General features: G+C 38.3%; 1 protein-coding gene across 8 annotated transcripts in view; it reads left to right on the top strand.

The window, feature by feature from the left end:
* PTPRB (protein tyrosine phosphatase receptor type B) overlaps nt 1-15,978 on the top strand; it is a 124,242-nt gene that overhangs the window by 33,563 nt on the left and 74,701 nt on the right. For all 8 annotated transcript variants that reach the window (XR_012420454.1, XR_010579499.2, XM_065524567.2 and 5 more), the window contains 4 exons: nt 8,293-8,571; nt 9,860-10,117; nt 12,026-12,289; nt 14,321-14,590. Coding sequence is in view for 6 of the 8 variants with exons in the window: in XM_065524567.2 (XP_065380639.1) it covers nt 8,293-8,571; nt 9,860-10,117; nt 12,026-12,289; nt 14,321-14,590 (1,071 nt within the window). In the remaining 2 variants the exon portion in view is untranslated. The remainder of the gene's footprint in view (nt 1-8,292; nt 8,572-9,859; nt 10,118-12,025; nt 12,290-14,320; nt 14,591-15,978) is intronic.

The raw sequence follows: 15,978 nt of genomic DNA, 5'->3' as shown, positions 1-15,978 counted from the left end.
TCTGGGTGGCTTAAACAACAGAAATTTATTGTCTCACAATCTTGGAGGCTAGAAGTCCAAGGCAAAGGTGTCTGCAGGTTTAGTTTCTTCTGAGGCCTCTCCTTGGCTTGCAGATGGCACCTTCTTGCATGTCCTCACATAGTGGTCCCTCTGTTTATGTTGTCTGTCTGTTAATGTCTTCTCACAAGGACACCAGTCATATTGGCTTGGGGCCCACTCTAATGGCCCCATTTTAACTTAATCACCTCTTTAAAGGCCGTATTTCCACATACGGTCACATACTGAGGTACTGGGGTTTAGGGTTTCAACATATGAATTTGGTGGGGATACAATTCATCCCCTAATACTTTTATAGTTTTAAACATAAGCCATCATTTCTTAATAATATCTGTAGGTTACCGGCATCGAAATATCTTGCAGAGCTGGTAATGAAAACATATTTTTGGTTTCTACCCCACTTGGAAAGAATTAGAATTTAGAAGGAATAGAGCTGAGGGAATCTGCATTTTAAACAAATATCACAGTGAATCGATGCACACAAGTTCAAGAACTATTGACATAATTTTTCTATTATTTGTTGGCATTAAGATTTTGATACAATTCTTCTTAATGCATGATCGAATCTATAATGCCTAGGAGTATTTATCTTTCCCAGGAAGAGAGGAGTACTCTCATATTTGTTTTGTGCTTCTTTAAAGATTTATTTTATTTTTTTAATTTTTTTCAGACAGGATCTTGCTGTGTTGCCCAGGCTGGAGTGCAGTGGCACAATCACAGCTCACTGCAGCCTTGACCTCCTAGGCTCAGGCAATTCTCCTGCTTCAGCCTCCTGAGTAGCTGGGACTACAGGCACCCAACACCACGCCCAGCTAGTTTTTAAAAATTATTTGTAGAGATGGGGTCTCCCTATGTTGCTCAGGCTGGTTTTGATCCTCTGTGCCCAGCCTGCTTTGTGCTTTTATAGCATATAAAAGACTGCCACATATTATGTTTAATTGGTAACAGTATAAAATACATATTATACTGACCATCTATAGTTTAATTTTATTTTCATGGCAACCCTGTGGAGGGCGTATAGTGAAAGGGTAGGTTGCATAGAGACTAAGAGTTGAGTTTTGAAGGCAGACTGCCTCTACCGCTTCCTAGTCATGTTATTTTGGTCAAGTTACTTAACCCTTCCAGGTCTGTTTCCAAACCTACAAAATGGGGATCGTATAATAATAATAACTCATGGGGTTGTTACGAAGTTTTCATTGGTTCAAACATAAAATCTAGAAAAGTTTTTTTGTCACATATGAAGTGTGCAGTGAGTTTACTATTATTACTTCCAGGTTGGAGATGAGATTGGCCTTCATAAGAATTAACTGACAATGTTTACAAATTCACACAGCTAACATACAATAGAGTCAGAACTTGAACTCTTGTTCACTGGCTCCAACTCCAGTATTCTTTCCACTACTCTGCAAAAAGGATATTATTTGTAAGTTGGCATTAGTTTTTTCCAATTACCACGTGTTATTTTATTATTTTTCAAGTCAACTTTTAAAGAGGACCAAATACCTCATAAAATCTTTTAAATATATATATAGTTAGCATACACAAAAATGGGATAATGGTTAAATATGTTTTAGTGTGAAACAATTGTGAGTCACTATTGATCTTTGATTGTGTTGAACTTTTGGTGATGACTTCAGTATTTTGCAATCAGCTATTTACAGTGCATTTATTTCAGGAATTTTAAGGTCAAACTGAGCTACCTATATGGAATGAACCAGCCCAATTCTCTGAAATTGGTCTTCCTTTATGTGCCTAGAAATATTTCTCTATTAATCTGACTTCTGTTGGAAGGCATGGCATTTTACACACTAGCTGGGAAGAAATAAAAGCTAATTTGTCTGGACAGAATGAAAAAACAAACAAAAAACAAATGTTTGCCTTCCATTCCTAGATGCCAGTTTGCTGGAATCCCCCTGGGAACAAAAGATAATATTACACTTTTCTGACTTTGTAGGAGAAACAAACCCCATTCTATATGTATGAATGTATATAAATTAAGATGCATATATACCCCTAAACATATAATATGAAACTCAAATGAACACAGTAAGTATCTATCTAGGTTTGCAGGGATTTTTGTTTTTGATATTGTGTTTTCTTCCTTTTATATGGAAAAACTCAGTACCTAAAAAGGTAAAAAAGATAGTATAATGAACTACCATGTACTCATCACCTCCCTTCAATAATTACCAATTTATGACCAACCTTGCTTCATCTATATCCCCACCCGCTCCCCCACTGCGCATCATTTTGATACAATCCAAGCCCTGATTATTTCATTTCATTTGTATATATTTCAGTCTACATCTCTGGGTGATAACCACAATATAATTATCACACCTAACGTTAACAATAATGCCTTAATACCTACATGTCCAGGTTTGGAAGTACATATCAAGTGACAGCTCATGAATTTATACATAAGAAGGCTTTTGGACAGCAATCTGATTAGAAGAGGGGGCCAGGGGACTTCTCTGCATATTGCATGTATATAGCATTTTAGATAATATTGAAAAAGCCTCAGTTATTGATATTAAAGAATTGGGCTGAAACTACTGAAGAATATCATGGGGATGAGGGTGCATTAATCTCATTAAGTTGTCTGGGTGCCCTCAGTGCTGACATGGTTCTCTAATATTCACTAAAAGTGAGCTTCTCATTTTAGATCTAGTGTATACGGATGTTACATTAAATGCACAGCAACCTGATGTATTAGCATAATATAATGCATCGTCTTTAAAGTAAGCCAGAAAACTGACTATTGTCAAACAGCAACAATAACAAAGTAAAAGAAATTACCTCTCTAGAAATGTATTTAAGTAACTGGAGTTGTGCACAATTCTTTTCTATTTTGTTTTTCTTCTCATTTTCAAAAACCTGCACCAAAGGATGGTTTGGTTTTTTGCTCCATCCCCACCCTGATTTTTACAAGTAATCCTCCAATTATTTCATATGAATAGTGGATGTTTACTCCATTTTATATAAAATGCTACATAAATGCAGTTCCAATCAAGTTTCCTAACCACTCTCCTTGTAACTAGATTGGTATCCCAATTTCTGTAAAGATGCTGTTCTTTGCTTGGGAGGCAGGGATAAAATCCAGTTTGAGAAGAACTCGAGTGCCTAGGAAGAAACTTAGACTTTATCCTGAAATAGAAATTCAGGAAAAATTTTTGATGCTTCAAGGGGAATGAGGATGATGGATGGGGCAGATGTACAAAGAGATTATTTGGCAATCATGGAGGAAAGACAGAAAATAAGGAAGAGGCTGGGCGTGGTGGCTCACGCATGCAATCCCACCCAGCACTTTGGGAGGTTAAGGTGGGAGGATCATGTGAGCTCAGGAGTTTGAGACCAGCTGGGGCAACATGGTGAAACCCTATCTTTATAAAATAATACAAAAATTAGGCTAGGCGTTCTGGCTTATGTTTGTAATCCCAGCACTTTGGAAGGCCGAGGCTGGTGGATCACGAGGTCAGGAGTTCAAGACCAGACTGGCCAACACAATGAAACCCCATCTCTACTAAAAATATATAAATTAGCTGGGCATGGTGGTGGGCGCCTGTAATTCCGCTACTTGGGAGGCTGAGGCAGGAGAATCACTTGAACCCAGGAGGCGGAGGTTGCAGTGAGCCGAGATTGTGCCACTACACTCCAGCCTCGGCAACAGAGCTAGACTCCGTCTCAAAAAAAAACAAAAAAAAAAAAAAAAAAAAAAAATTAGTTGGGCATGGTGGTGTGCACCTGTGGTCCCAGCTACTTGGGAGGCTGAGGTGAGATAATCACTTGATCCCAGGAGGTTGAGGCTGCCGTGAGCCATGATCACATCACTGGACTCCAGCCTGGGTGACAGAGCAAGGCCCTGTCTCAAAAGAAAATAAGGAAGACACTTAGAAGACTCTCAAAGTAATCTAGCACAAAATGAAGATTCTCCAGGTAAAGGCAATAAATAAGGAAAAAAGGGAACGGGCAAGAAAAATATTATTTTCAAAAAAGGAACTTTCATGATCACAGAATTAGATTGAACTGTCATTACTGTTGTTATTAATTTTGACTATGCTGCAATAGCAAACCACCATCTGAAAAATTCTGTAAATATGCCTATCATTTTCCATAGACATCAATTTTTATTTTTTGTCATTACACTGAATATGCAATTCATGACATCATTTCCCACACTAGGACAGCTAAGTTGTGATAGAAAGAAAACACAATTTAGAGACAGGTATTGGAAGCTCAACTGTACTACCTGTTCCTATACAACATGAGTGAGTCATTTAATGTCTCTGAGCCCCTATTCCAACTGAGAAAGCATGTTATAAATTATCAGATGTAATGTAGTGCTGTTATGCCTTTAAGAAAAGCTTTTGGCACAAACCCATGGATTAGCTGCCCTTTGTTATAAGGTTGAATTTATTTCTATAGCAAATACAATCATTTCTAATTCTAAAGAGTCTAGAAATTTCTATATCAATAGATACTAATGTTTTAATGACCATGCTGTGACAAAAACAATTAAGCAGCAAATATTATTTGTGCTGTAAATATAGCTTTCTTTCTTGTTTTAAATAACATTAAAAAAAGACAGGGTCTTTCTGTGTTGCCCAGGCTGGAGTGCAGTAGCTATTTACAGGCACTATTATGACGTACTACAGCCTCCAAACCTGGACTCAAGCAACCCTCCTGCCTCAGCCTCCTGAGTAACCGGAACTAAGGGCACACATCACCACACTTGGCTTCCTAAATCACATTAGAAAAAAAAAAAGAAAAGAAAAGAAAAAAAGAATTCATTCTGGTTCAGGAATTTTGCCATACTTTGCCTTTTCCTTTGAGAACAGAAAAATTGTGTTGACATCAAGCCTGCTTATGGAACTCTGGGGCTTTCTGGTGCTGGTAGATTTATTCAAGTATTTAAATGAATACTATAGAACTTACTGTTGTTATTCATTTTGACTATGCATTTGTCGTTCCTTATTTCAGGTCTGTTGGGAACCAAGAAGTACAAAGTGCTTTAAATTTATGGCTAATGATAAATATTGATATATTAATCAAGACTAAAGCTATGATTTATTATTTTTGATTTATTATTAGTTCTCATATTTTGTAATACTTCACTGGTTACTATGTGTATGAGTGTGATGAGTGGAAAAACCAGACTATCAATGCACACATCTGTGCACTGATACCTTTAAACATCTGCATAAATTATATAAAGTCAAGTAGGATTTCCTAATTACGTACGATCTGTCATGTGATCAGAAGATTATAGGTACATGGCTAAATTTTCAAGTAGCATTAAAAATTCTGTCTCCGTATATATATATATATATATACACACACACACATATTTAATACATACATACACACACAGACATATTATATGAAATGTGCACTCCTGATAGAAGTACCTAATACAATTTTGAAAACTTTTTAAATCCATCAGAGTTTTTATTGGGCTTAGATTGAAAGGGAGTCTGAAAACTATTTAGTTTCTGCAGCATGCATAGCAATAGTGGACAACTGCCAGCAAAGGGCTTTATCACAGTATAAATGGGGTTTTAAGTGTTTGTTTCCAGTGCAGGTTCTCGCAGCCCAGGCACTTCCCAGTCTCATTGTTCCTTTGTTCTAGCGGATGTACAAAGGATTGACTGTTTTTTTTTGTGGCTCAGAAAGATTAGATAAAGTCTGCATTTCTGAACTTCACCCTCTAGGCACGCAACCTTAAAATTTATTTCTATGTCTCATATTTTGTGGATTATATATGTTTAGATTCTACTGATGATAACATTATTTTTTAGAATTTTTATCTGGCTTGAAAACACTTGTAGATGACAGTATTGATCCCTTTTGAACTATCACTGGAAGTAGCTGTCCCTCTCATCCTTGTCCTTAAAATGCCACTTCAGCAAAAGTATGTCATCTCAGTCAGGTACGACAGCATTGTTCTTGAGTTTCACTGACTATTAGAATCTCATAGTCTCCTCTATATCTTGTTACTTCTCAAAACTGCCTTGGAATGTAAGTAGTAGTATTATACTCCCCAGACAGATAGGAAAGTGGAGGCTTAGACAGGTTAAATAGCCTGCCCAAAGTCTCATGACTTTGTCAGAGCTCAGATTTGAATTTAATTCTGACTCCAAAGCTCATGCTGTCTGCCATTACATTTCACTGCTTCTGTGGCGATATTTTCACCTAATTATAGGAATAATAATAACAGCTAACATTGAGCACTTACTACATGCCAGACACAGTTCTAAGTACTTTTTATATAATATTCAATTTAATCTTCATAACAACTTTACTAAAAAGATATTATTTATTATCAGGATTGCATAAATGAAGAAACTGAGGCACAGGGAGGTTAAGGAATTGCCCAAAGCACACAGCTACAAATAGGAGAGCCCAATTCAAGCCCAGGCTGTCAAACTCTAGAACATATGTTCTTCGGGTGAACCAAAGGGCTGTGCTGTAGTTGAACCATGCAACCTTGTCTTCCAAGCTCACCTGTGTTTCGGGCACTCTGTTAATGTTTGTCTTAGTTACTGCTGCCTCAGCTTGCTTGTCAGCTAAAATTTATGTTATTATTAATTATCGAGGTTATAAATGTGGCATATATAATTTTACAGTATGAGATACTTATATAAATCATAGCATACAACATAGAAACATTAGATTTCATAGGCTCTATTAAGCCTGTGGTATCTATTGGTCAGCCATACATAGTCTTATGAGTTGTCTGTTTATAACTGCCTTTTGAATATAGAGTAAGGCTATCTTATTTCTTTTTTATATGTTAATTGCAGGTGAACATTCTTAAGACATATAAGAAGGTTATATTTTCTAATTAAGGTCTAGAATTCCTGGTGTTGTATTGTGAACACAACATGGTCTACCAGGAAGTAGTGAAGTTTCTATAGCCATGCCATTGTAATATCTGACCTGACCCTTCAATATTGGTCTCCAATATCTTGATCCCACTTTCTAGACCAAGAACCATGTTGGATTTCTGAAAATTTCTCCTAAAGATGTCTCACAATAATCTACTCTCAGCACTCAGGGTAGGGGCAGCCCCTTATTTCTTAGACTTTACTCCCCGCTGTACCAAAAGAATGGCTGCTCACTAAATATCGTTGACTTAGTTCCTAACCCAGATATGCTTTTCATTCTATTCAAGTTCAATAGTGGAGATTCAACCACAGGCAAAGCAGGACTTCTCAAACTGATCCTTGGCTTTGAGAGTTGAAATAAGATGAACAGTTGGGTGCAAGATTTGCCCATTCCCACATACTCTGGGTGCTCCGGCAGCATCAAAGTGCCCCAAAATTGAGATGTTAAAAATCTAGGGATATAGGGGGCCAGGTGCGGTGGCTCATGCCTCTAATCCCAGCACTTTGGGAGGCCGAGGCAGGCAGATTACCTGAAGTCAGGAAGTCGAGAGGAGCCTGACCAACATGGTGAAACCGTGTCTCTACTAAAAATACAAAAAAAAATTAGCCAGACGCAGTGGCGTGTGCCTATAATCCCAGCTACTAGGGAGGCTGAGGCAGGAGAATCACTTGAGCCCAGGAGGCGGAGGTTGCAGTGAGCCGAGATCGTGCCACTGTACTCCAGCCTGTGCTACAAGAGCAATGCTCCATCTAAAAAAAAAAAAAAAAAAAAAAAAAGTCTAGGGATATAGGGAGTCCCAGCTAGTGGGAGAATCCATTTTGGTAAGCAAACCTATCCTAGGTTTATAATCAGATCTGTATCTTTTGTGGTTGTCTAATATCTAAAAAACCACCCAAAGTTACGTATACTAGACACCAACAATCTACAACCTAGAAAGAAGTTCAGTGTATATTTCAAATTATTTCTTAATATCTGCATTTTCTGTTGAGATCTTCAGTATTTATCCAGGCATAACCTGGATGTTTGTCAATGTTTGAAAACTTTGCTAAACCGCAAGCCAAAGAAAATATAACTTTGCTTGAACTTTCAAGATCAGAGCTACCTTAACAACAACAACAAAAAAGTTTTCGTAGAAAAAGGAATTCATATGACTAGTAGCTAAATGTTTTGTTTTTTTTTAAGAAAGTGAAAGGGTAGGTTTGGAAGTGAAGCAAAATGCCACTTTATTTAACAAATAACAGATTTTTAAGAAAAATGAATCTGGACTGCAGTAAAATAAGCAGTTATTTGCAAAAGTCTTCAAGCCATGTTCTTTTTTTTTTTTTTTTTTTTGTATTTGCCTTGCAGATCCTTTACCTCCTGCTAGGTTTGGAGTCAGCAAAGAGAAGACTACTTCAACCAGCTTGCACGTTTGGTGGACTCCTTCTCCCGGAAAAGTCACCTCATATGAGGTGCAATTATTTGATGAAAATAACCAAAAGATACAGGGGGTTCAAATTCAAGAAAGTACTTCATGGAACAAATACACTTTTTTCAATCTCACTGCTGGTAGTAAATACAATATTACCATCACAGCTGTTTCTGGAGGAAAACGTTCTTCTTCAGTTTATACCAATGGATCAACAGGTAAGACCTGTTTATTTATAGCTGAGTAGTTCATAGGATACTTTCCAAGTTATACTATTCAAGGAATAGGAGTAAGATTGCTACTCCAGAGCAAAATTAATTAATTAGCAATTAGTTAAATTTTTAAAAGGAGCTTGTGGGATACAGTGGACAGACTGGACTGAAAATAGCATGCGTGGCTATGCTGGTCACTTGCTGAATGGTTTTGAAGAAGTCATGGGACTTCTCTGGAATTGGAGTTTTCTCCAATTTGGAAGAGATACTCCCTAATGGCTCTTCTAACTCAAATCAAAGCAACAAGACTTTCTGCCCCATTTTCTGAGTTTGTGCCATAAAACTTATTTTTTAGATGTTTTTATTCTTTGTATACTCTTCTTATAACATCAAGTCATAAAGTTTCCTAAATATTCCTGTGTTTGAAACAAGTATTTGTTTCTTCGATGAGGTGAAGAATAAGCCATCTGTGCACCCACATATTATGATACACACGGCACATCACTACCTCCTTCCATAAAGTACATGTCTTTCATGTCATTCGCTCTCCCCTCATTTTCTCTCTTTTTAATTTTTTTTTAAAATTATACTTTAATTTCTGGGATATTTATACTTTAAGTTCTGGGATACATGTGCAGAACGTGCAGGTGTACACATGCCACGGTAGTTTGCTGCACCCATCAACCCGTCATCTACATTAGGTATTTTTCCTAATGCTGTCCCTTCCCTATCCCCCCAACCCCCCAACAGGTCCCGGTGTGTGATGTTCCCTTCCCTGTGTCCATGTGTTCTCATTGTTCAGCTCCCACTTATGAGTGAGAACATGCAGTGTTTGGTTTTCTGTTCCTGTGTTAGTTTGCTAAGAATGATGGTTTCCAGAGTCATCCATGTCCCTGCAAAGGACATGAACTCATCCTTTTTATGGCTGCCTAGTATTCCATGGTGTATATGTGCCACATTTTCTCTCTTTTTAAAATCTCCCTCTCCATTTTTCATCTTCTATAGTTCTTTCCTTTCTCTTTTCCACTTACTGCTGTGCAGTGTTATATATTTCATTGGCAAAAGCTACCTTAATACCTATGAAGTGGGGGAGATAGACAAGTAAATTATGATGTAACTTCAGGCTGCAGACTTTGAAAACAGCACTAATCAAAGTTCCAGTGAAATTTCCAGAATCCTGTTATTTATTAATGCTATTACCAAGTTAAGATGAATGTGTGACTTCTAATTAAATGTATATGTCTCCTATAAGGGAATTATGAATGACATTTGGACATGCATTTTATCTCACTAGTGCCATCTCCAGTGAAAGATATTGGTATTTCCACAAAAGCCAATTCTCTCCTGGTTTCCTGGTCCCATGGTTCTGGGAATGTGGAACGATACCGGCTGATGCTAATGGATAAAGGGATCCTAGTTCATGGCAGTGTTGTGGACAGACAAGCTACTTCCTATACTTTTAACGGGCTGACCCCTGGCTACCTCTACAACCTCACTGTTGTGACTGAGGCTGCAGGGCTGCAAAACTACAAGTGGAAACTAGTCAGGACAGGTAAGTTCTCCCTAGCTAGCTAAAGAAGAAGAAAGCGAATTCAAGGGGATGTTTAATAAATCAAGTTTATTATTTGAATAACAGTAATATAGGACAGATGGAAATTCTTATAAGGTATAGAAGACCAATATCCACTTTTGTACTCAGAAAAAGAAGGATTCTCTTTTATTCTAAAGTTTAGGCTAGCCCTTGGCAACATTTTGAAGTAGGCAAAGTTAATTACTGATATGGACCTAGTTTTTCTTCTTCTCTTTTTAATACTCCATCTCCTTGCTAAGGATTCCTTCTTCCTTTTCTTAACCAGGGATCCACTGTCTTTATGACATCACTCACAGAGAACCAGAATTACTTTCTCCATGCTATACATAGCCCTACTCCTGTGTGACAGTCATGTCCAAAATTTTCTATCTAACCACATGACCTGGGACCCAATACTACAGGACCTATTCCCACAGCCTACCCTAGACTAATAAATGAATCTATGCTAAGTGTTAATGAGTAATTTACACAAACTTTCATTCAGCCAATAGTTACTGAATATAGGCTAGATGCTGGGCGTTGCTGATATAACATCCAAGAGAGACAAAGTCTTTGCCCTCATGGAGCTTACATTTTAGTAGAGTCTAATCCTTCTAGCAAGTCTAATGTGTGAATTAAATCTCCTCTCTTGGTAAGTTATCTAATTTTAAGAGAAACTCTAGTATATGCGGTGCCTTAGACATTAGTTTCTGGAACTATAGGAGGCTGGTGGGAAAGATATTTGAGGATACCAGTACATTTATGTACCTTTTATAGCACACCTCAAATATATGTAGATATTCCTGGCCAAAAATGTTCTGTATATCTTAAAAGTTATTTATGTACATCAAGAGCAAATTGCATTCCTAACTGCCTTATGCAAAATCAGAGTGCTATGCCCATTCTTTTGTTTTGTTTTGTTTTGTGTTTGAGACAGAGTTTCAGTCTTGTTGCCTAGGCTGGAGTGCAAGGGTGCGATCTCGGCTCACTGCAACCTTGGCCTCCCGGATTCAAGTGATCCTCTTGCCTCAGCTTCCTGAGTAGCTAAGATTGCAAGCGCCCACCACCACGCCCAGCTAATTTTTGTATTTTTGGTAGAGACGGGGTTTCACCATGTTGACCAGGCTGGTCTTGGAACTCCTGACCTCAGGTGATTCACCCACCTTGGCCTCCCAAAGTGTTGGGATTATAGGCATGAGCCACCGCTCCAGCCGCCCATTCTTTTAAGGAAGCTTCATTAATTTATATTCTAGAAAAAAGTATTCACAAAAGGGTATCTCCTTTTTAATCATTTTCCTTTGATGAAGTAGTAACACAACTCATTAACTTTATCATGATTTAATATAAAAATTAGTTTTATCACATAAAATTTTGTAATTACTAATCAATTGATCAATATATTTACTATGTACTCAATATTATTGAATATTAATCTATAAAGGCGATAAGAAATGAGGCAGATGACAGACCTCTTTGTGCTTTCCACTTAAAGAATTTCTGAATTGGGAAGGACCATTGTGGGGCTTTGACCTAGCCTCATTTGCCAGTAAGAAACACTGTAAGGTTCAGTGAACTAGAAAGAGCTGTCCAGAGTTTCCCAGCTGACCAGTGGCCCAGTCTGAACCAGAATCCAGGCTTCTGCCTGACAAGATTTGGGCCTTGCCACCAAGCACATAGCCTACCTTTGGTTTTACAGCATTATTTTTGCCTCTTTAAATTTTTTTTTTACTTTTATTTTTTCACCATCTGAAGAGGATAATTTTTGCCTGTTAAAGTGCTTGTTTTCTCCAGCACAAGGAATGTGGCTTGCAGAAATAAAATTACAGGTCAAAATTTGCCCATAGGACTGGTGAGATATCCTGAGTCTCTTTTCTGTTCTTTCCTAATTAGCCCCCATGGAAGTCTCAAATCTGAAGGTGACAAATGATGGCAGTTTGACCTCTCTAAAAGTCAAGTGGCAAAGACCTCCTGGAAATGTGGATTCTTACAACATCACCCTCTCTCATAAAGGGACCATCAAAGAATCCAGAGTATTAGCACCTCGGGTCACTGAAACTCACTTTAAAGAGTTAACCCCTGGACGACTTTATCAAGTTACTGTCAGCTGTGTCTCTGGTGAACTGTCTGCTCAGAGGATGGCAGTGGGCAGAACATGTGAGTCTTGGGCTCCAGAATGTTCCTTGGTTGCTCAAATCACTCTCTGATCCACCTTAGAATAGGACAAAATAAGTTAGCAGGAAAACTCCTTTCCCAGTCTGAGAAGTGGAGCCTATGTAACTGAAGGTGTCTGGGGTAGGGCCCATTTGTCTGAGTCACTTAGGCAAATGAGTTTGGATTTCTGAATGATGTGCATATTGTTTCTGTCTTATGCTTTTTCATGTCACATCACTTAAGTAGCATAAATGCATTAGCATTGATGCCAGTATATAAAACATTTCTGACTCATTCTTACAGTGAGAACCAGTTAGCGTTTAACCATGTTTCCATACATTATTTTATTAATTTATGTCCTCAAACACTTATCTATCCAGTGCCTTATATGTGTAAATTACTGTACTATTGTTAAAACAAATAAGACATGCTACTTGCCTTTAAGGCAGGATCCAACAAACTACCCCATCTGGTGCCAAATCTGGTCTGTGGCCTGATTTTGTTTAGCCCTCAAGCTAAGAGTGGTTTTTACATGTTTAAAGGGTTGTACAAACAAATAAGCAAACAAATAAGAAAAAGATGAGACAGAAACCATATGTATCCTGCAAAACCTGAAATATTTACTACCTGATCCTTACAGAAAAAATTGTCCAACTTCTGCTTTAGAAAAGTTTCATTTTAATCACACAGATGTAGAATACATACATGTACAAAAAGAAAAATAGTACATTTTAATAATAGTGACTGTATTGATATTTCCATGTATCAGGCACTGACGAAATAATTTACACCCATTATTTCATTTAGTTCTCACAACAAAACTGTGAGAGATGTCCTGTTATTATTAGCATTATACGGATAATTCAAAGAGGTCAAATAATTTGTCCATAGTTATCCACTCAGTAAGTGCTGGAGCTAGAATTTAAACTAGGCTATTTGATTCCAGAGTCCATTCCCTCTGCTATTAGAGATCTGAAGTAAACGCTATATGGTCAAAGAGGAAAGAGAACAAAATTCTCTTTCATAAGAGCAGCACAAACTTGGAGGAAATGGGAGCAGGGCGCGGTGGCTCATGCCTGTAATCCCAGCACTTTAGGAGGCCGAAGTGGAGGGTTGCTTGAGCCCAGGAGTTTGAGACCAGCCTCGGCAACATAGTGAGACCTTGTTTCTACAAAAAATAATAATAATAATAATTAGCTGGGCATGGTGACATGTGCCTGTGGTCCTAGCTACTCAGGAGGCTGAGCTGGGAGAATTGCTTGAGCCCTGTGGTTGAGCCATGATTGCATCACTTCACTCCAGCCTAGCAATAGAGTGTGACCCTGTCTCAAAAAAAATAAAACCAACTTGGAGGAAATAGAAATGGTCTTTAATGAGGACCTAAAAAATATAACATTTGTGACAAAGAGGGAAGAGCTTTTGGGGTGGAGGGGACAAAATAAGCAAAGGCCCAGAGGCAGAAGAGCCCAGGAGACTTGCAGGTCTACAAAACATGCAACTGGAGGCCAGCTTTCCAAAGGGTAGGGAAGGAGACAGGATGGCTGCAGAAAGTAGTCTTAGTTAAGACTGGAAGGATGTGGGGTCTGAACTTAAAGAGCCAAAAATGTAAGCAGAGGGCTTGACATTTTATTCTGTAGGTTATAGAGAGACCTTGAATGCTTTTAAGCAAAAAAAAAAAAAAATAGAGCTTAATCTTGCAAGAACATTAATCTTTTTAGTTGGAAAAAAGAAACAAATGCCTCATGATCACGACATCCAATATCTCTTCCAAAGGATGCCACATTTCACTAGATTATTAACACTGTAACAGAAGATTACATTACTGATATTACTAAAATGATTTTGGCAGACACTTCTTGAGTGTCAAATGTCTCAAAGAACCCCTCATTTGCAATCCACAGACATCAAGAGGGGATAGAAATGTTTTGAACTGCAGATATTGTGTCTCCTATCTATTGCTGCCCAAGAAAAGTAAATGAGTATTCTTACTTTTGGTTTGTAATATCTCCTTTTTGACATCATTTCACCATTTAGTTCCAGACAAAGTTGCAAACCTGGAGGCAAACAGTAATGGCTGGATGAGGTCTCTTGTAGTGAGCTGGTCGCCCCCTGCTGGAGACTGGGAGCAGTATCGGATCCTACTCTTCAATGATTCTGTAGTGCTGCTCAACATCACTGTGGGAAAGGAAGAAACACACTATGTCATGGATGACATGGGGCTCGTGCCGGGAAGACAGTATGAGGTGGAAGTCATTGTTGAGAGTGGAAATTTGAAGAATCCTGAGCGTTGCCAAGGCCGGACAGGTAGGCAAATATGAAGGTGTTAACACCAATGGAAGAGTAATTTGTTCCCTCTCCCAGGTAATCCAGGTAACTGCCGTAACAGCTAATATCATACCCTCGTGTTTTCTGAATTTGAGATATTAAGGACGTTAAGACTAACGTGGGGTTTCTAACACCTAATTTGTCAAATTAGAACATTTAAAATCACTTCCACTAGTAATTCCATTATTTCATGAAAGAAAGCCATTTTAAACACCAAAAGAGTAGGATGGATACATTCCAAAAATAAAGACAATCCTTCCCACAAAAGAAGAACGTTTTGCTAGTGATCAGCATTAGGGAACCATTGCCTTTGACCTCATGCTGACTAATGTGGGGATTTCAGGTACCAAGGAAGAGTGATTAAAGTGGAGAGGGATATATTTGGATTTTAGGGAAGGGAAGAATAAGGCTACTGAAATGAGAAAACAGGCTCAAAGAGGTTATAACTGCCCAAAGCTTTGCAGTATAATCATGACAGCAAGAATCATGTTTCAGTATCCTCATACTGTCAAATACTTATATTGTCAAAGAAGAGAGTTGCACTTCCAAGTTCAACATTTCCTTGATAATCCTTGTAATGTGAAATGCTCGATACTTAGAGTGAAATTCCAATACCTTCTTCTTAGTTTGCCTGATAATAGGGAAATAACTACATGGATTCACTGTTCTTCTTAGAAGAATGTCAAAGAAAAGATCATGACACCCACTTCGCTTGACAACTGTGTCTTGCAGTAATCTCTTCATCTTCCAAATATTAATGTCCACTGGATGATGATCAAAGACCTACAGCAGCTTAAACTAAGCTACTTTTAGTAGCAGGACAAGCATCTATGTCGTCTCTAATATTTTATCACTCAAATGACTTGGAAATGAAGATCATAAAACATTAGGAGCTCTCAGCATGTCAGCATAATTCTCAGGAGAACTTTTATTTATTTTTTTATTTTTACTCTTTGAGACAGTCTTGCTGTGTCTCCCAGGCCTAGGCTGGAGTGCAGTGGTACAATCTCAGCTCGCTGCAACCCCCACCTCCCAGGTTCAAGTAATTCTTGTACCTTGGCCTCCCAAGTATCTGGGATTACAGGCATGTGCCACCATGCTCAGCTAATTTTTGTATTTTTAGTAAAGACAGGATTTTACCATGTTGGCCAGGCTGGTCTCAAACTCCTGGCCTCAAGCAGTCCACCCACCTTGGCCTCCCAAAGTGCTAGGATCACAGGCATGAGCCATGGCGCCAGGCCAAACATTTGGGTTTTTTTGTTTTTTTTGTTTTTTTTTTTGAGATAGAGTTTCACTCTTGTTGCCCAGGCTAGAGGGCAATGGCGTGATCTTGGCTCACTGCAACCTCCACCTCCCAGGTTTAAGCG

The sequence above is a fragment of the Macaca fascicularis genome, chromosome 11, assembly GCF_037993035.2.
Source record: "Macaca fascicularis isolate 582-1 chromosome 11, T2T-MFA8v1.1".
NCBI classification, from domain to species: Eukaryota; Metazoa; Chordata; class Mammalia; order Primates; family Cercopithecidae; genus Macaca; species Macaca fascicularis.
Note: the sequence above shows the minus strand (reverse complement) of the source record. Positions and strands in the feature narration are given on the sequence as shown.